Here is a 21,115-nt window from a genome sequence, read left to right as displayed (position 1 = left end):
GAGATCCGGACTATTTGCAGGCCATGACATTGACCTTATGTGTTTTTTTTAAGGAATGTTTTCAGTTTTTGCTCTATGGCAGGATGCATTATCATCTTGAAAAATGATTTCATCATCCTCAAACATCCTTTCAAGTGATGGGATAAGAAAAGTGTCCAAAATATAAACATAAACTTGTGCATTTATTGAAGATGTAAAGACAGCCATCTCTCCAGTGCCTTTACCTGGCATGCAGCTCCATATAATCAATGACTGTGGAAATTTGTATGTTCTCTTCAGGCAGTCACCTTTATAAATCTCATTGGAACAGCACCAAACAAAAGTTTCAGCATCATCACCTTGCCCAATGCAGATTCGCGATTTATCACTGAATATGACTTTCATCCAGTCATCCACAGTCCACGATTGCGTTTCCTTAGCCCATTACAACCTTGTTTTTTTCTGTTTAGGTGTTAATGATGGCTTTCGTTTTGCTTTTCTGTATGTAAATCCCATTTCCTTTAGGCAGTTTCTTTCAGTTCGGTCACAGACTTTGACTCCAGTTTCCTCCCATTCCTTCCTCATTTGTTTTGTTGTTCATTTCCTGTTTTGGAGACATATTGCTTGAAGTATCCGGTCTTGACGCTTTGATGTCTTCCTTGGTCTACCAGTATGTTTGCCTTTAACAACCTTCCCATGTTGCTTGTATTTGGTCCAGATTTTAGACACAGCTGATTGTGAACAACCAACATCTTTTGCAACATTGCATGATGATTTACCCTCTTTTAAGAGTTTGATAATCCTCTTCTTTGTTTCAATTGACATCTGTCCTGTTGGAGCCATGATTCATGTCAGTCCACTTGGTGCAACAGCTCTCCCAGGTGTGATCACTCCTTTTTAGATGCAGACTAACGAGCACATCTAATTTGATGCAGGTGTTAGTTTTGGGTATGAAGATTTACAGGGTGATTCCATAATTTTTCCCTATGCTTGGTTTAAAAAAAAAAAAAGTAACCATTACTGACTACCACATTTTTTGTTCTTGATTTCTTTTAGTGTTTCTTAAAGCCAGAAAGTTGCCATTAGAAATGACTTTAGTTTTGTGCCATGTCTGTGATCTGCTTTTTTTTCTACAAAATTAAACCACTGAATGAACATCCTCCAAGGCCGGTGATTCCATAATTTTTGCCAGAGGTTGTATTATTGAATAAAATGCTGATAAATCAGACTAAACAAAATGTCCCAGTGACTGGTCCATTATACTACTGGAGACTAGATAGGCAGGAGTACCACTGGAGAAAAGCAAATGGTATAACTGTGGTCCTCCACTTATCTCCATTCATTTTAAGTTTTATTTATTAGTTTAGTGTCTTTCGATGTCATTCGATGACCCACATATGTTGGCTGTGCCCTAAAGCCCTTATTTCTTCAGACTGCAAAATATTACTGTACCAATGAATATTGTGCACATTGTTATACCAAATAAATCCAAGTTATTTTAGTAGCACTGATCCCTGTGCGCTGTCCTGATATAGCTATTTCTGGACTGTAATGAGACGCTTGCCCCTTGACATGCGACCCATTATGTCTGATGGAAACTAGTTCACTTGGGTTTCTGTTGTAGATTTACTACATGTCAACGCTGCATGAAGCAGCACAGACTGGCCTTTTACTACATTTTTCTTTCCTGCTTCAGTGGGATATTAGCTGGAACTTTTCACATCTTAGTTGTAACTTTTGTTAGGCTATGTGCACACTAAGTTATTTTGAGCAGACACTGAGCGGAAAGTCTTCAAATCCTCTTAAAAAATTTCTCAAAAACGTGGAAGTTCTGTTCAGTTTCTGCTTTGAGAACTCTGCAAAAACACTCCCTGTGTTCATGGGTCAACCAAGTTTAGAAGGAAGAATCCAGCCTTTTTTGACTGCTTAGTAGCTATTACCTAATGTTGATGCTCTGCCACAACATTAAAGCAACTGTTGTTGATTATTTTATGACATCTGAGCCTGTTGAGCACTGGGAAATGTTGGGCAGCAAGTGAACAGTCACTTATTCAAGTTGATGTGTTGGAAGCCAGAAACGTGGGCTAGTGTAAGGACTTCTAAAAGGTCTGAATTGTGACTGGGTCAGAGCATCTAAAAATGACAAGGTTGCTCCTGGTATGTAGTGGTTGGCACTTACCAGAAGCCTTTCTTGGTATGCAATGGTTGGTACCAACCAGAAGCCTTTCTTGGTATGCAATGGTTGGTACCGACCAGAAGCTTTTTTGGTATGTGGTGGTTGATACCAACCAGAAGCCTTTCTTGGTATGCAATGGTTGGTACCGACCAGAAGCTTTTTTTGGTATGCGGTGGTTGGTACCTTCCAGAAGCTTTCCTGGTATGCGGAGGTTGGTACTGCCTGGGATTGAATAAATCACTTGTACGTTATTACTAAGTTGAGTGCCAGGTTTTTTTCTTTGTATATTACCACGGTTTGGGAACCTACCTTGGCACCACGACACAGCTGTGCACACGTTTACTCAAACATCAATATTCGATTGGCCTGGGGTTTCCACCCAAGACCTCTGCCGATTTAGCTGTTACCAGCTCCAGTGATGGATGAATGTAGACAGCGTGCAGAGCAGAACTAGGCTTGGGGACATGAATCTAGGATATGAGCTGTGTAGTGACTGCTAGAACCGCTTAGAATGGGTTCTCTGCTGCCTATACCCACATAGTAAGAACCTCATTAGTATAGTAAAATATAGAAGGATAAATTAAAGGGGTGTCCAGGACTGATACATTGATGGCCTTTTCCTTGTGACTTTGGGATAGGTCATCTATATGAGATCAGTGGGGGTCTGTCACCCATCACCCCCAACAAGCAATAGAAAAACCTGCTTCCACAGTGGTGAAGTGATGCATGGTGCCGATCACAGCAGCCCCATACATTGCTCCGATCTGGTCGCTGCTGGGGCAGTTTCCAGATGAGCATTCCAGCGGCTGTAGGCCCTCGCTGAACTCACATTGACCTACAGATAGCCCACCAATATGTCAGTCCTGAATCACCCACTTTTTAAAATGAGGGAAAAATAAATCAGAGACACCCGACTGTGGGCGTCCGATGCTTTCCTTTTACACTGAATGTGTTACCACAAACTGCCAACATGTTAGTCTGTACTCAGTCCTATTTCTGTATCTTACTGATTAGCCTAAAATGAATGGAGGGTGAGCCTCTGAAAGCGAAAATGTTTTTTATGCTTGTCGCTAGAATGTGGGTTTTTTTTTTTTTTTACACAATATATAGAATTGGCATAACTAAGCACCGACGCAATAGAGAATTGGTTATAGTGTGAAATTATACTGTGGATCTTCTGTTTTTGACTCTAAGACAAATTCATCCTGATCCAGAAAACTAGACACTATAGGGGAGACCTGACTAGTTCCATATTTTCTCCAAGCAACTTCTCCCTTCCCAAAGGTCCGTACTAGTCGGTTTGTATGTAGAGACCTGGAGTGCTGGGGGCGGCACTGGACCTGTCTTGTCTCTCTATATTCCCACTTTTCAAATGATATTTTCCCTGAAACGTCAGAGCGTTTTCATAAAAATCACACCTGGTTAGCGATTCATGCTTGTCATAGTTCGGGCAATGTGGATCGAGTGACCATTTCCCTTTTTAAGGCCATGTTCACACATTGAGTATTTGGTCCGTTTTTTACCTCAGTATTTATCAGCCAAAACCAGGAGTGGGTGATAAATGCAGAAGTGGTGACGTGTTTCTATTATACTTTTCCTCTGATTGTTCCACTCCTGGTTTTGGCTTACAAATACTGAGGTAAAATACTGACCAAATACTGATCGTGTGCACATGGCCATAGAGTCTGCGCCTCCTACTGAATTTGGTCCATCTTGCTCCACCACAGTCAGGATAAAACAAAAATACAAAATATGTACCGTATCTTGATGAATTTCCCCATCTTTATCTATATTAAAACTTTAATTATTTAAATGAATTTTAAATACCTATCAGCTCCAAATAAAGCAAACATAGGTGGTAAATGAAGGAGTAAACACAAAAAAAAAATCTGTTTTTAGAACTTAGAATTCCAAAATTAAAAAAATTAAAAAAATTAAAATTTGTCTGGGCACAAAGGTTGAGAACATCCCATGATCAAAAAATATTAAATGTAACCTGCAAACCAATACCTGGTTACACAGGGGAGTTTCCTTTTTTTAGGTAAGGACTTGATGTGTAATCCTATTCTAAGCTGCCGCTCTGTTGCTTTGACCTTGTGCAGACACCCCATCACAACGTGTTCAGTTTATTCTTGGCACCGAGGACGATGATGAAGAACACATCCCACATGACCTCTTCACAGAAATGGACGAGCTATGCTTTCGGGATGGCGAGGAATGTGAATGGAAGGAGACTGCAAGGTGAGGGGCCATTGCCTACACGTCACTTTCGTAGCAAGCTTTGAGCTTTGGAGTCTTCTGTGTCTACACAGTACAAGATCTTCTGAGTATATTCCACCAGCACTTACATACAGGGAGGAGTTGTGGACTTGTTGGGACTTGCACGTTCCTGATACCTGGAGATCCACACGTTTCCTGGTATAGATGTAGGACATTCTTCCAAAGGTTTACATGCTCCCAGATAATGTAACCACAAAAAGGCATCCTATAATACACTTCTCTATAAATAGGCTTCACTGGAAACCATCAGCAGATAGAACCATAGTATAAAATAACCTAAGGTAAGGCTAAACGAAAAACTGTGAATCATTGCAAAGATGTAAGAAGTAAAATGCTTTTAAATTAAATAATAAAAAATGTATAGAAACTTTAGAATATAGTTGTCCTAGAAAGCTGCTAATGAGTGCTGACAGGCCAGAGGCTGGTATTGTGACCTTTGAAACTAGACCTCTCCTCAGATACTTGTAGGAGAGACCGCTTTCAGTTTGTTAGTCTTTTTTCGCCCTTTAACCCGGTGTACAGGGGCACAGCTTCTTACACATGTGGGGGCTGAGAACTGTACCTGGGTTGAAGACTACTCCTAAACTCTGGAGCCTCCAATCTTCTGCAGCTCTACGAAGTCTTCTATCAGTAGAAATCTAACCCAACATCCTAAGGCAATATGCACATGGAGCCTTTTTCTGCTGGATTCCAACCAGAATCCACCTGAAAAAGCGCTGCAAGAGTGGCCTACAAACCTAATGTGCAGCAGTGTCAAAACAACATTGCTGTGCACATGTTCTGTCTTATGGCACTTGTATTAACTGCTTCAGAAACTCTGAAGTGCTTGACAGTTGTGACCTGCTCATTTTCAGGAGACTTCCGCTGGAAGCCTCCTATAAGTTTGTTTGCAGTGAAAGCCTTCAGGGGCAGAGCCCTTCACAAGAAAGATGCCAACGCTGCTGGCAAAACCGCTGTAGGAAAATGACCACCAGCTTTTCCTAAAGCTGCTTCACCTGCGAAAACTTGACTGATGCGCCGGTGTCTGATGACATTGTGTGCACATACTCCAGGTGTATTGTCAGTTTTGTTTTTTTGTGTGGATTTTCTTTAAGGCCCACATTAGCATATTATATAATGTATTGTAAATATACATGTACATTTTTCTTTTATATAATATTATTATTATTTATTTATATAGCACCATTGATTCCATGGTGCTGTACATGAGAAGGGGTTACATACAAGTTACAGATATCACTTACAGTAGACAAACTAACAATGACAGACTGATACAGAGGGGCGAGGACCCTGCCCTTGCGGGCTTACATTCTGCAGGATTATGGGGAAGGAGACAGTAGGTTGGGGGTTGCAGGAGCTCCGGTGTTGGTGAGGCGGTAGCTTCGGTAGTGATGAGGAGGCAGCGGGGTCAGTGCAGGCTGTAGGCTTTCCTGAAGAGATGAGTTTTCAGGTTCCGTCTGAAGGATCCGAATGTGGTTGATAGTCGGACGTGATGGGGCAGAGAGTTCCAGAGGATGGGGGATATTCGGGAGAAGTCTTGGAGGCGATTGGATGAGGAGCGAATAAGTGTGGAGGAGAGAAGGAGGTCTTGGGAGGACCGGAGATTACGTGAGGGAAGATATATGGAGATTAGTTCAGAGATATATGGAGGAGACAGGTTATGGATGGCTTTGTAGCTCAGTATTAGTAATTTGAACTGGATACGCTGAGGGAATGGGAGCCAGTGAAGAGATTTGCAGAGGGGGGAAGCAGAGGAGAAGCAAGTAGAGCGATGGATTAGTCGGGCAGCAGAGTTAAGGATGGACTGGAGAGGTTCAAGGGTGTTAGCAGGGAGGCCGCAGAAAAGGATTTGCAGTAGTCAAGGCGGGAGATGATGAGGGCATGCACAAGCATTTTAGTAGATTGAAGGTTGAGGAAAGGACGGATTTTGGAGATATTTTTGAGCTGGAGGCGACAGGAGGTGGAAAGAGCTTGGATGTGCGGTTTGAAGGACAGGGCAGAGTCGAAGGTTACTCCGAGGCAGCGGACTTCTGGTACGGGGGAAAGCATGATGTCATTGATTGCGATAGATAGGTCAGGTAAGGAAGATCTGTTGGATGGAGAAAAGATGATGAGTTCAGATTTGTCAACATTGAGTTTGAGGAAGCGAGAGTAGAAGAGGGAGGATATGGCTGATAGGCACTCTGGGATTCTGGACAGCAGAGCGGTGATGTCTGGGCCAGAGAGGTAGATCTGAGTGTTATCAGCATAGAGGTGGTACTGGAATCCATGGGACTTTGAGTTGTCCCAAGCCAAGTGTATAGATTGAGAAGAGTAGGGGTCCTAGAACAGAGCCTTGGGGGACTCCCAACAGAGAGAGGGTGGGATGAGGAGGTAGTGTGGGAGTGGGGAATGCTGAATGTGCTGTTGGAAAGGTACGAGGCGATCCAGGATAGGGCGAGGTCTTTGATGCCAAAGGAGGAGAGGATCTGTAGTAGGAGGCAGTGGTCAACTGTGTCAAAAGCAGAGGACCGGTCTAGAAGGAGGAGTACAGTGTATTGTCCAGTAGCTTTGGCGGTAAGTAGGTCGTTAGTGATTTTGGTCAGGGCAGTCTCAGTTAAGTGATGGGGGCGGAAACCAGATTGTAGATTGTCGAACAACAAGTTAGATGAGAGGTGGGAGGAAAGTTCAGCGTGGACGTGGTGCTCCAGGAGTTTGGAAGCAAATGGGAGCAGCGATATTGGGCGATAGCTGGACATAGCAGTTGGATCGAGGGTTGGCTTTTTAAGGATAGGCGTGATTGTGGCATGTTTGAACGCAGAAGGGAAGGTGCCAGAAGTTAGTGATAGGTTGAACAGGTGGGTTAGGGATGGGACAAGTGTGGTGGTGAGGTTGGGGAGGAGGTGGGATGGGGTCGAGCGCACAGGTGGTGAGGTGCGATTTGGAGAGGAGACAGTTAAGCCCCCCTTCAGTGATGTTGGATAGGGAGGTTATGGGGTTTGGGCATCGGTCTGGTATACAAAGGGGTTGTGGTGGTTGAACAATGAAGACTTGCCTTGTCTGGTCGCTTATTTTTAAAGTGTGTGGCAAAGTCATCAGCAGAGATGAGGGAGGTTGGAGGGGGCAGTGGGGGGTGGAGGAGGAAGTTAAAGGTATTGAATAACTGTTTGGGGTTGTAGGATAGGGAAGATACGAGGGTTGTGAAGTAGGCCTGTTTAGCAGAGGTGAGAGCAGATTTAAAAGCGAGTGCTGCTTGTTTGAATACAGTGAAGTCATCTTGCGAGTGTGTTTTCTTCCAACGCCGCTCCGCAACCCTGCACACTTGCCGGAGCTTTTTAGTGGTGTTATTGTGCCAAGGTTGTCTATTGATACGTCGCACTCTGCCATGGACGAGAGGGGCAACCGTGTCAATAGCTGATGCGAAAGTGGCATTGTAGAAAGCAGTGTCTGTGTCGTGGAGTGAGGATATGGATGCCAGTGGTAAGATGGAGTCCGAGAGTGTGTGGGTGTCTAGGTGTGCAAGGTTTCTGCGGGGGTGTGCATGTTGCTGGACATGGATGACCGGTGAGGAGGACAGGGATGAGAAGGTGAGCAGATGGTGGTTGGATAGAGGGATATATATAATAACCTCCTGTCCATGCTAGAAATCAAGTACATTTTTTTTTTCACTTTGTAAAATCAACCAGATTTGGCCACTGAATCAAATTGAATGTAAAATGCCGCCCCATATACAATTTTAAAATAAATCCTCCAAAAAGCATGTGAACCTACCCATGTAAACTGTAAAACCATTGTTTGTAAGGTGAAATGATTTTTAAAAAATTCTCATTCTCGGCACATCAAGCAGTGTGACCGGCACGTGCTGCGGAGCTCATGACTACCTACGTGCACAGGACATTCCATTGCTGACCGTTCTGGCACCTGTTAAAGGGCTATTAATCAATCTCGGATCGGTAATCGTAGTTGACAGTCGCTTATAGATGAAAATCGCACAGTGTAAACCACTCCACGGTGGTCTACTGTGCTGTGTAATGTTTGCATTGTGCTTAAATGTTGGTTTTGGCAACAGGTTCCTCCTCTCCCGCTCCTCTGCAGTGACGGGGTCTTCTCCCTGCATGCGTGTATAGGGAGAGACCTGTCAGTCACCAGTGGCAGGCGGGGAGAAGCTGTCTGGGACCAATTGGTATCCTGTGCAGCTCGGACCTCAGCGGCTTTTAAGGTTTGTTATTGGAAAGCCGCAGCATTTCTAGGTTGGGCATAGATGGCTGACAATAGTCCCGTGTGTGGCACATGCGGTGAATGGATCGGGCAGCATGTATCTGTCAGGTTCCCTTTAAACCTCGGAGTATATACTGTGCTAAAATCCTCTGCTTGCCTCTTGTAGCTGTAGATTGCTCTGTCCCACATATAACCGTGCAGTGATATGACGGATGTTTTATTGTATGTACATTGGAAAGCAGATAGTGGCTGTTATTAGTGCAACCTGTACACGACTGGACAATATAGGTTTTATTTTAATGAATGTTTTTCCCATTGGTATAGGTGGCTAAAGTTCGAGGAGGACGTAGAGGATGGTGGGGACAGATGGAGTAAACCCTACGTGGCCACCCTCTCTTTACACAGTCTCTTTGAGTTGCGCAGCTGCATACTGAACGGCACGGTGATGCTGGATATGCGAGCCGGCACCATCGAGGAGATTGCAGGTGAATAACTGTGCAGGGAGTGCACATCGGCAGAGCCTGTGGTTTTTTTTTTGTTGTTGTTTTTTTTTTTTTTATGCATGGCCAAATAAAACTTTGAAAATGTGATCGTATTCCATGGGTCACACGGGGCTATTCATCCACATGTGGATGGAAACCAGCATTTTGGTCTTTACTTGGGGCTATAGAAAGGGCGCTATGCAGATGCATACCACTGCCCATACACTTGCCCTTATTCTGCATAGTGCAGGCATAAGTCTACATTCACACATGGTATACTTGCAGTGTTTTGTTTTGTTTTTTACTATACAATATATGCATTTCTTGTGTGTTTTTACTTGCGTATTTTGCAGCGTTTTTTTATTTGCTTTTTTTTTTACTGTTTGAGTGCATGAAAAGATGCTGGAAAAAAAAAAGAATGATATGACATGATGCAGAATAGAAAAAAAAACGCAGATTAGGGGGAAATAGCACGAAGTGTCTGAGATTTCAGTAATCTTATTAATTTGCTGGCTCTGCAAAACGCCGTGCATTTTACGCACCAAATACGCTGTATAAAATATTTAGCAAAAATGCTGCAGTTATGCCTTGTGTGCACATATGATTAGCACTGGTATCCCAATACTTCTACAATGCCTGTGTGCAGTAGATGCTTTTCTTACAGATCAATGACACCTAATGCTGTTTTATGTTTTAACGTTCCCTCTTTCTTGAGAGGCAGAAATCAATGTGAAGGATCCCTCCAAGCTGAAGTGATGCTTAATGAGCTGACGACTTCCACTTACACAGCTATTTTCACCAATGTTTCCTCTTCACCTAACAGGATGTTTTATTCTTCTCTGCGCTCCAATTGCCTATATATACTGGAGCCGATTTACACAGGCCGGCGCAGTGTGATCGCTCAGTGCCCATACTTCATGTGACTGGCAGCACATCCCCTGGAGCAGTACGCTGCCGTTATTCATGAATCATTGCATGATCTGATCACCAACCTGTTTACACAGGTCAATAATCGCCAGTCATCAACACATCTAAATGCACTGTAAAGCCTCCTGGGCTCTTTGCTACCACAATGGACCCCCATGCTTGTAGAGCTTCAGGTGCCATTATGATGGGGTCAAATCTTTAATCTTTATTTCTGGGATCTGCAACAAAGGTTAGAGAGAGACCTGACTAATGGTCGACCCACGCTGTGCTAAACATGTACCTTCACCCATTACTTTTATACTCGGGTGTGACTTTCTGGCCCAGTATACAGTACATTGCAGTAACCATCACTTTTGGGATTTTTATTTGGCCTCATCACACCCAAGCGCTGTCTCCGGCTGTCACTTATGGTGAAGGAAGGTATTATTCTTCATGATTTAAATCACTGTTTGCATCTGGAAAGTCTAGTATGATGAAACGCCACAGGCAGCCGAGACCAATAAACTACATGAAGATGCGACTTGGCCTACATTGTACTACATGGTTGTGCCCTGCAGAGTCTTAACTGCTTTCCTGTATTAAAATTGACACAAATTATTATTAAACGGGTGTTGGCGACGCTATATGTAGCTGTCTGAGATTTCTCTGGTGTCTTTGAAGTTGAACATGTGAAAAGTTTACAGTTTCTGTGCCATGAAACTGCGGTATAGGTGCCCATCCCATTTGAGCTTAGATAGCATAAAGGTTATTATTATTTATTATAGCGCCATTTATTCCATGGCGCTTTACATGTGAAGAGGGGTATACATAATAAAAAACAAGTGCAGTAATCTTAATACAAGTCACAACTGGTATAGGAGGAGAGAGGTCCCTGCCCGCGAGGGCTCACAGTCTACCAGGGTTGCGTGAGGATACAGTAGGTGAGGGTAGAGCTGGTTGTCCAGCTGGTGGATACTGCAGGTTGTAGGCTTGTCGGAAGAGGTAGGTGGTCAGGGTCCTTTTGAAGGTTTCCATGGTAGGCGAGAGTCTGATATGTTGTGGCAGAGCGTTTCAGAGTTGGGGGGGATGCGCTGGAAAAATATTGTATGCGATTGTGGGAGGAGATAAGAGGGGAGTGGAGAAGGAGATTTTGTGAGGATCGGAGGTTGCGTGCAGGTAAGTACTGGGAGACTAGGTCACAGATGTATAGAGGACACAGGTTGTGGATGGCTTTGCATATCTCTGGGTAATGAGGAGCCAGTGCTGGGACTGACAGAGGGGAGAGCCTGGGGAATGGCGGGGGGACAAGTTTATTAGTTGGGCAGCAGAGTGTAGAATAGATTGGAGGGGTGCGAGAGCGTTAGAGGGGAGGCCACAAAGCAGGAGGCTGCAGTAGTCATGGAGGGAGACGATAAGGGCATACACTAGTGTTTTTGCAGATTGTTTGAATGTGCGGATCCAGGAAATATTTTTGAGTTGAAGTCAGCAGGAAGTGGAGAGGGCTTGGATATGTGGTTTGAAGGAGAGCTCAGGCTCATGGATTACCCCGAGGCATCGAGCTTGTGGGACTGAGGAGATTGAGCAGTCATTTACTTTAATGGATAGGTCTGTTGAGGGGAGGGGGGGTCGAGTGAGATAGGGGGAAAGATGATGAATTCTGTTTTGTCCATATTAAGTTTTAGAAATTTAACAGAGAAAGAGATGTAGATCTGTGTGTCATCAGCACAGAGGTGATACTGAAAGCCGTGAGAATTCTGTGAGCTGTCCCAGGCCGAAGGTGTAAATGGAGAAGAGCAGGGGCCCTAGGACTGAAACTTGCTGGACTCTGACAGATAGGTGAGGCGGTAATGTGTGAGTGGGTCACACTGAATGTTCGGTCTGTTAGGTATGACAAGATCCAGGATAGGGCCAAGTCTGTGATGCCAAGAGATGAGAGGATCTGTAGTCATAGGGAATGGTCCACTATGTCAAAGGCAGAAGACAGGTCCAGAAGGAGGAGGACAGTAGTGTTGCTTGGCTTTGGCGGTTAATAGGTCATTGGTGACATTAGTTGGGCCAAAATAAAAGGGGAGAAGCCAGCACTGCTTATGGTCAGAACGCAATACAAAAAAAGCACATATTAATTTCTTACTGTATATCAAAATGAGACATTTAGCAAACAATTGATCAATTGTTTGAGACGCCACGCCAAGGCATTCTCATAATGGAGCAGTCCTACTCTACTAATTTTATATTCGCTGTGCCATTGCGTCAGGGTGGCTCAAAAAAGTTATCAATTAATATGTGCATATGCACTTTTTGTATTGCGTTCTGACCATAAGCAGTGCTGGCTTCCCCCCTTCTATTTAGTTGGGGCAGGTTTCAGTGGAGTGATGTGGTCGGAAGCCAGATTGTAAACGGTCGAAGAGGGAGCAGGAAAAGAGGTGGGAGGACGGTTCAAAATGGACATGTTGTTCCAGTAGTTTTGAAATATAGGGGAGAAGTGTGTTGGGGTGATAACTAGATACAGAGGTTTCGTCAGGAGAGGGCTTTTTGAGGATGGGTGTGATTGAGGCATGTTTGAAGCATGAGGGGAAAACACCAGTTGTTAGTGATTGGTTGAATAGATGGGTTAGGGTTGGGATGAAGACTGTGGTGAGGTTTGGGATGAAGTGGGATGGAATCGGGTCAAGTGCACAGGTGGTGAGATGTGATTTTGAGAGTAGAGTAGAAAGTCTATCTTCTGTAATGGTGGAGAAGTTGGTTTTAGAGGAGGAGGGCTGAGTAGTTAGGAGGAAGGGCTCTGGGGGTTGTAGATCAAAGCTTGCTCTGATGATCTCAATCTTCTGCTTGAAGAATAAGGCAATTTCTTCAGCTGAGATGATTGGAGAGGGAGGAGGTGCTGGGGGACAGAGGAGAGAATTGAAAGTGTTGAATAGCTGTGCAGGGTTGTGAGACAGGAAGGATATGAGAGATAAGAAGTACAGTAGGTTTGTTTTGCTGCAGTGAGTGTGGCCTTAGTAGTGAGGGACTGTTTGTATGTGATTAAGTTCTCGTTGGAGTTGATCTTTTCCATCTCTGCTCAGCAACCCTAGACACCTGCCTCAGTTCTTTGGTCAGGCTGGTGTGCCAGGGTTGTCTGTTGATTTTGTGAGCTTTGGTATATGTGAGAGGGTCGACCAATTCCAGACCTGCAGCTATTGTTATTTAAAGCGGCAGCAGCTTGCTGGTTGTCCGGGCATAAGTATTTGATGACTTTATCTACTAGATAGGTCATCCATAGCAGATTGAAGAGGTTCCAACACCCACCAATCAGCTGTTTGCAGGTCTATTCAAAGTGTTTACTTTTGGATACAGTAAAAAAAAAGCTGATAGTTGGGGGCACTGGGTTTCGGACCCTCATTATTCTGCTATTGATGACCTATCCTGTCTATAGGTAATGAAATGCCTATATCTGGAAAATTACTTTAAGCCGACAGCTACCTCTCCCCACTTTGCTCAGCTGAGCGTTCATATGTTCTCCATGAAGATTGTGGATTAGGCTACTTTCACACTGGCGTCGTCTGGCGGACGTCGCAATGCATCGTTTAGGAGAAAAAATGCATCCTGCAAAGTTGTCTGCAGGATGCGTTTTTTCCCCATAGACTTACATTAGCGACGCATTGCGATGTATAGCCACACGTCGCATCCGTCATGCGACGGATGCGTCGTGTTTTGGCGGACCGTCGGCACAAAAAAACGTTACATGTGACGTAACTTTGTTTGTGCGTCGTGTCCGCCATTTCCGACCGCGCATGCGCGGCCGGAACTCCGCCCCCTCCTCCCCGGACATTACAATGGGGCAACGGATGCGTTGAAAAACTGCATCCGCTGCCCCCATTGTGCTTTTATTTCACAGCATGCGTCGGTACGTCGGCCCGACACACTGCGATGGGCCCGTACCGACGCTAGTGTGAAAGCAGCCTTTGGCATTTGCCGGAGTCTGCCAGCATCTGCCTCAAGACAAAAGAATCGGGCACATAAATTCATTGTCTGAGTCAGGAGCTCCCCATATACATTAGATGGTCGGCCGATCTGCCAAAATCCGGCTCAGCCGATTTATCTAATGTGTATTGGGTTTCAATGTTGCTGCACACATTAACATTGAAAGTCCTTCTCTCTGTTTTTAAGATGAGGAAAGTGTATTGTTTTCAAGTGGGTAGCACTCTTATCCGGGGTCCTGAAAAGGGGCAGATTGGCATATAATAGGTTAAAGGTGATCAGGAGGAACAACGCTTTCCACGTGTCCTGTTAGTGGTTGCTGTAGGGAAGACATGCAGCTGCTCATAGGGTTTCTGCTATTAATGGCTATTTGTTGGTGACTTTCAGCTGGTCATCTGCTGATCCACTACTAGGAAACCAATCACTCTGATGGGACAATTCTTTAGAAAAGGATTAGGAAAACGATGCCACACCTCTCCACAGGGTATTTGTGGTATTGCAGCTTGGACCCATGAGCTGCAATACCACGTACAAGCCATGGTGTGGTGCTCGTTTTGGGGAAAAGCAGACATATTTCAGTCAGAGCCCCTTTATAAGTTATGTCATCCTAGACCGTGTAGTAATCCTACAGAAGTACCGTATGTGTAAGTGAGAACAGGACGGGTGTTGGTGAATCTGTTCTCTGTACGGTGCTTTTGTATAATGTGGGTGTGCTATACATTTCAGGGAATAAATCTAGTTTGCGTTTTCAGGTCCAATTCTCCTATTAAATATGAATATGGCCATCTGGTAATTGTTCTGTTGGGGTGTGGTGGACAATCAGGGTGTTAGTAGCTTTGCACTTGTCTGCCTAATTTCTTTCTTTGAGCATCAAGTTCAGTACTTTGGCTTTCTTTTGTGTGTCTGTATTGTCAGTGTCTGTTCCTTGGATGTGAGATGTTTTCTACAGAATTGGAAAGGATTGGGGGCGTTAATGCAATTCTCTGGAGATTGGCAATTCTCGCATGTGTTTCGAAACTTGTGGTTTTACGAATAAAGGCTTTTGTCTCTGTTCTCCGCAGATATGGTGCTGGACAACATGATCGCGTCGGGGCAGCTGGATGATTCCATGAGGGAGTTTGTTAGAGAAGCTCTCTTGAAGAGACATCACCACCAGAATGAGAAGAAGCTGAGTAACCGTATCCCACTGGTGCGGTCCTTCGCTGACATAGGCAAGAAACATTCTGATCCTCACTTGCTTGAACGAAACGGTGAGATAAGTTGTCACAAGCAGCTTATTCTAACCTATTTCGCTACTTCTGTTCACCTGTAAAGCAGCAGCCACGTTCTGACTCTTGCATTTTGCTTGATTTTTATAATTTGCGCAGTTGCTTGCAAAATTACCATGTCTACAGCCAGTGTCACTCCATCTGAGCAAACTAAAAAGTGGGACCATTCTTCTTTGTTTGTTTTTTTTACTTCTGCAAAATCAGTAGTACTCTGGGCTTACAATTCTCTGCATCATCTTTCTTATATTGGCTACTGCTTTACTTTACCTTTTTGCCTTTTCTCTTCTTGTGTTCTATTGTTTGTTTTCTGAACATATTTTTTTTTTTTTATTGAATGTAATTTATTTTTAAATTGAGAGAAATGCATTGTTAAGCAGGCTATATGTGGTTGTCAATTATTGGTGATTTGGAATGGCTTAAATGATACATTTATGTTCATCTATAGCCAAGACATAAAAGTTCTTGAAGGACATTCCACCATCTGATGCTCACCATAGACATTTTATGCATATGGCGGGTCTCTTGTTTGACCATGTGCCAAAAAATGTCCATTTCTGCCATTAACTTCAGATAGTATTCGGCACGGCAGAACGGATTTGTGATGTTTGTCTGCTGTGTGTCTGCATCAAGGACAAATTAGAAGGGTCGTCCCATGAAAAGTTTTCTTCAAAACTCAATAGATGGTTAGACAGAGGGATGGCACAATGTGATTGAGGGGGTCTCGTGCGTTCTCAGGCGGCTGGAGACCTAATAATAAGTTAGAATCCCCACGGCTGCATGTCTTGCGGCTATTAGACAGATGCAACATATGCAGGGATTGCGTAGCAAACAGGCGAACAGCCGCAAGACAAGCAGGAGACTCGTTTAGCACACAAGCATGCTCGGATAACACCTTATCCAAGCACGTTCGCTAATCACTACTAATAACCTCTGCCTCCGGCACAGCCTAATATAATTGCCTGTCAGTTGAATTCTGACACCTAGATATAATAGACTGCACAACATTACTCATGTAATGTATTATAGAAATGTTTTTTGTTTTTTATATAACATTAGTCACATAAGGGGACTGAACGTATATTTTGAAAGTATTTTAAAAAGTAAAATTTAACTTAAAAATCACCTTTTTTTTACATCAAATTATGCTTTATTATAAATTCACGGTAAGTTCTGTAATAAAAAAAAAAATTATAAATGATGCTAAAAGAGGTGTTTGTGTGCCTTCTGCCTTCCTAAAGTAGAATACAAAAAAAATGGTGCCAATGGAAAACAAATGTTTTTTTTCTTACTAAAATATAGCTATTGTGCAAAAGTAGGTTAAAAGAATGCTTATGCACAGAGTTGCATAAAAATTTTACTTTTGGATGTAACTGAACAGTACAATTTGTCCCCCCCCTAAAAAAAAAAAAAAGTAAAATAAGTGGATTTTTATATTTTTTTTTTTTAAATATGACTCTCAGAAAATGACGACTTAAAAAAGCAAAAAAAATCACTGTGTGCTTGATGCCCAAAATAGCTAAAGGGGCTAGATGAATAATAGATTGTTCCAGTGCCCGGCTACTGACGTCCTCCTGACCCAGGGAGCAATGTCGGCTCTCTGACTTTATTGAGATGGATTTGGGATAATTGGCCTTCAGCAATAATGAGCTCTACAAATGCAGAGCGGGAGGCTGGTCAGTGGCTCTACACTCTCGTCTGCCAGTAAGTGAGAGGTGAATGACAGAGTTTAGATGTAATGACAACTTGCAAAAAACCCTATTGAGAAGAGCCATGAACGTATAGGTTGAGGTAGAGTTGAGTCCTCCTGCATCGGCTCACATTAGGGCCTTACACCGGCTTAGATCCATATGTATCTGGTTTGGTGTTGCTGGGAGATGACCGCCACAGACACATGCCCGTATTAGAACAATATAAAATGACAAAGAATGGAGGGTCCCATACTGAACCTCTGAGCTGTAAAGCGGGTGCGTCCTCCTACAACAGCAGGCCATTGTGACTACCATGGTGGCCCTGCACCAAATAACGCTTCTTAGGGGCGACACAACAGAGAGGGGGTTGTCCCTGACCAGAGACAACTGCAGTTCAGCATGAGCCTTCTTTTCTATGTATTATATGAATTGTTCCTTTACGTGTTAATGACTCCAGCTGTCATCGTCACACTATTTTTCTTTCTATCTGTGTGTATGTATACAATGTTTAAGACCAGTACATTGAATGTTGTGTCTGACAATTGTCTTCTTGCTGTCCATATCAACCAATCAGAATTCAGCTTTAATTTTATTTTTCACTAAAGGATAAAAAGCCTGGGCTCTGATTGGTGGATTTGGAGAGACTGGTTTGATACCGGAGGTAGAAGAGCGCATGGCTATTACAATTATTGATTGTCTTGTGAAATGAACACAATAGATTGTGTGAAAATGAGCGAATTCTGTGAGATGAAGCACAAACCTTTTGTATTTTTCTTCTCTTGTTTTACCTCAGGGGAAGGCCTCTCAGCCTCCCGTATCTCATTGCGAGCAGAATCTCGCCTTTCCCTGCTCCTCAATTATCTTCTTCCACCCTCAAGAGTTGGAACCCCAGCTGGCTCCAGACAGACCACCCCTGTACCAAGCCCCCAAAACACGCCACCCTCCAGCCCTAAATTCAGTCGGCTGGAGTCGTCAAGTTCTCAGCGGAGTGAGCTCTGGGTCCCCGAGATCCCGCCTTTTACTGGGGACCTCATTCCTACTGTAATAGTTCATCCACCAGAGGAGGATGGTGAAAATCATGATGTCTGCGCCATAAAGAAGGAAGAACACGGTGATCTCTATCCAGGCAACTATTGTTCCTCTGGCCGTGTGGTGCACCTTGCCGCTGCCACTCACACTGGAATGCGTTTGGTCACATTGATTGCACGTCCTGGCTGCCTACATTTACAACTTACAAGGTTGCTTCCATGTGCATGCATGTTTTATCCCTCTGCAGTGCGTACTCCACACCCTGATATGTAGGCCATACCTATGACTATAGTACTTTATCCTACCTGCTTATATTATGGCCAGGAAATCGGTCGCACCTTTACGCTTCTTCCATACTTGCGTGTAAACTTGAATATTCCCATTGTAAATATTTTTGCAGCTTTTTTTTTTTCCCCAGTGACCCCAATGCATTCTGACCCGGCTCACCTCCTGCAAATGACACGTGCAGATCTCCAATCTGTGGAGATCCATGTTTGTCACATACTTTCATTGCAGATGTTTTTTTTTCATCTCTACACTGTTAACCCATGGTCTATAATAGTGAGGATAACAAGGTAAATACATTTTTTTATTATTTTTTATGCATTCTCTCATGCATGTTCTATAAGCCCCTTATTGGGAGAGCTTGGTGATCTCCTGCCAGTGTTTTCGGGTTGTGTACAGCTTCATCACTGAGATACGATAATAGGAGACAACAGTTAGAGGTGGTTGAGTGAAATGTTACTATTTTTTAAAACAAATCGCATCAATATTGAAATGGAATTTTCTCCTATGATATTTGTCCTGTCTTAATATTGCTGGTATATATCTGTACTAGTGATAAAATATTACTTCAAGCTCCGTTATTCTTAATGGCTCAGTTACATAATGGCAGGTATCATGTCACTGTGTAGAAGTAGATCCAGGTGGGGCTGAGCTACTCGGCATGTGTGACCACTGTCACTGGGCACATTCGGTGGATGTTCTGTGAGGGAGTGAAAAGAACACCAGAGTGCACCCGGTCTAAAATGTAAAGGCAATATCGTAGGAACGTTACAAATAATTCACACTGATGACCTCCATTTCTTACATGATATGTGAAGCCTGGCTTTCTGCATCATGAGGTTTCCACTGGAATTTGGTCAGGGCATTGCGTGCCTGCATTGGGCGATAACAGCAGATGCAAAATAATGTAGGTGCCCCGCTATTGGAGAGAAGCGTGTTTTCAGAAAGGTTGGATTAGTCTTATGGTTGTGTTGGTGGTAGGGGTGTGGAAGAAAGCAGCATTTTGATTTGATATGGGAGAAATCGAGATCTGAGGGATTCTTTTTTCACCCTCTGATTTTGCCATACATCCACATCAAAATCCATGTGTCAACTCTATTGAATTGAAAGGAATGAAATCAGCAATGTTTCAGGAAACAACACGTGCACATAGCCACAATGGTCAGAACCCCGACCCCTATCTTTTATACTAAAGCACATAATGAGCTTGTGCAAAGGTCATTCTGAAGGAAGGGGGAACAGGGTCCGCTTTGATTGGTGGATCCTGTGTTATTAGTTGTGTATAGAGGTGTTACCTGGCATTGTCATCCTGTTTCTGCCGATAAGGGAACTGCTGTAAAGTCTTCCTGACGTTTTTATAAAAAAAAAATATATACATGTAGCATAAAAAAGTGACTTAAACAATTTGGTTATTTTCTGATGATAGGTACCCTTTAAAATTCACATTTCCAGTCCATTTCCATGTACATTTCTGGTTATAGTCCATTGTGGATTTTACCAGCGCAGTAAAATCCACATCTTTGTAGCATAACCATTATGGAAAGTCCTCATGGTATCGCTGACAGCATTTTTGTAATAGACCTGTGCGGCTTGTCAGGTGACGTAAGCCATTTATGGCAGGTTTGAGAATACACAGATAGATGGCTTTTAACCTTCTTCCATCTGAGAATCTGGAAATGTCGGGTAAAACGTCGCAGTGTGGAACATAGAGCATCTGCAAAGCACTCATACTGCAAAGTTCATGAAGAATAAGGGGAAGCTGTCACCGGAAACAAAAAAGATTTTACCCTGCAACTATGGGGTTAATCTCCAGGTTAATTAACAAGTCTGGTGCCTGCACGTAGCTGAACGCTGCTGGGAGAAAATTATTATTTTTTTATTCCCCCGGCAGGGTTCTGTGGGAAAAGTATAACAGAAACCCGTCACCACTTCTGTATTTTTCTCCCAGGTCTGATGCATGTCTGATGGCACAGTATGTCTTGTGTATCGGCTATGTGGGAGTGGATGTGTGTTCCTCTGCTTGCTGTCCTAACCACATTGCACTTTTGTGGAGCTGTCACTGGGCTGTGGTCACGGGTCCTGCTGTCGTTAGTCTGTGCTCCTCTCAGGCACTGCTCAGGAACGCTGCCGCCAGTCACATACGTGCTGAGCCTGTCTAGTGTGGCCGGCTCACTTTTCCAATATTACCGTGTAATTTATGTGGCCATTTACCATCTGCTAGAGAGGACCACTGGCTGTTCTGCAGAACTTGCGTATGGTGTCCACAGTGAAATGCATGTTACTGTTTATTACTGGAAAATGTGACCTTCAGAAGAATAAGGTGACTCCTACACCAAAGGTTCCAACCATTCATTGTGGGGAAAGATGAAGAGTATTTAGGCAGCATGTCTCACCTGTTCCTACTCACTAGGCTCAATAATTAAATACCTGCCAGGGAACCCTACTTATGACCTGTAGGACGTAGAAATGTGGACCTAGATGGGCGCATCCTAAAAGCGACAAATATTGAAGAAAGTTTTCTTTTAAAGAGCATCTGTCAGCAGGATTTCACACCCAAGCTAGTAATCTATGCATGTAGCATTTCCTACACTAGTCCAGCGATACCTTTACATGGCCAGTCTGTCCCTCTGTTACTGAAGAATCAGCGTTTGCATTTATATGCAATTGAGGCTGTAGATCTGAAGCCTCTGCCACTCCAGCTCTATTCCTCACCCAGTGTCTCCATCTTGACTGAAAGCTCCTTTGTCTGAAGTCACATAGGATAGAGGCTAGCAGTCAAGCAGGAGGAGGCAGCTCTGGGTGAGGAATAGCTGGAGTTACAAAGGTTTCAGCTCTAATTCAAAGCTGATTACTTCATAGCTGGGG

General features: G+C 43.6%; 1 protein-coding gene across 8 annotated transcripts in view; it reads left to right on the top strand.

The window, feature by feature from the left end:
* Nucleotides 1-21,115, top strand: part of SLC4A7 (solute carrier family 4 member 7) — a 136,445-nt gene that overhangs the window by 79,076 nt on the left and 36,254 nt on the right. For 4 of the 8 annotated variants that reach the window (XM_077268939.1, XM_077268936.1, XM_077268942.1 and 1 more), the window contains exons 4-6: nt 4,258-4,396; nt 8,957-9,117; nt 15,042-15,230. In XM_077268939.1, coding sequence (XP_077125054.1) covers nt 4,258-4,396; nt 8,957-9,117; nt 15,042-15,230 — 489 coding nt within the window. Of the gene's footprint in view, nt 1-4,257; nt 4,397-8,956; nt 9,118-15,041; nt 15,231-17,729; nt 18,063-21,115 lie in introns of all 8 variants that reach the window. The other 4 variants (XM_077268937.1, XM_077268940.1, XM_077268943.1 and 1 more) reach the window with 2 other exon arrangements.

Source organism: Ranitomeya variabilis, chromosome 6, assembly GCF_051348905.1.
Source record: "Ranitomeya variabilis isolate aRanVar5 chromosome 6, aRanVar5.hap1, whole genome shotgun sequence".
NCBI lineage: Eukaryota > Metazoa > Chordata > Amphibia > Anura > Dendrobatidae > Ranitomeya > Ranitomeya variabilis.
The sequence above is the reverse complement of the archived record's forward strand: the minus strand, read 5'-3'. Positions and strand labels throughout refer to the sequence as shown.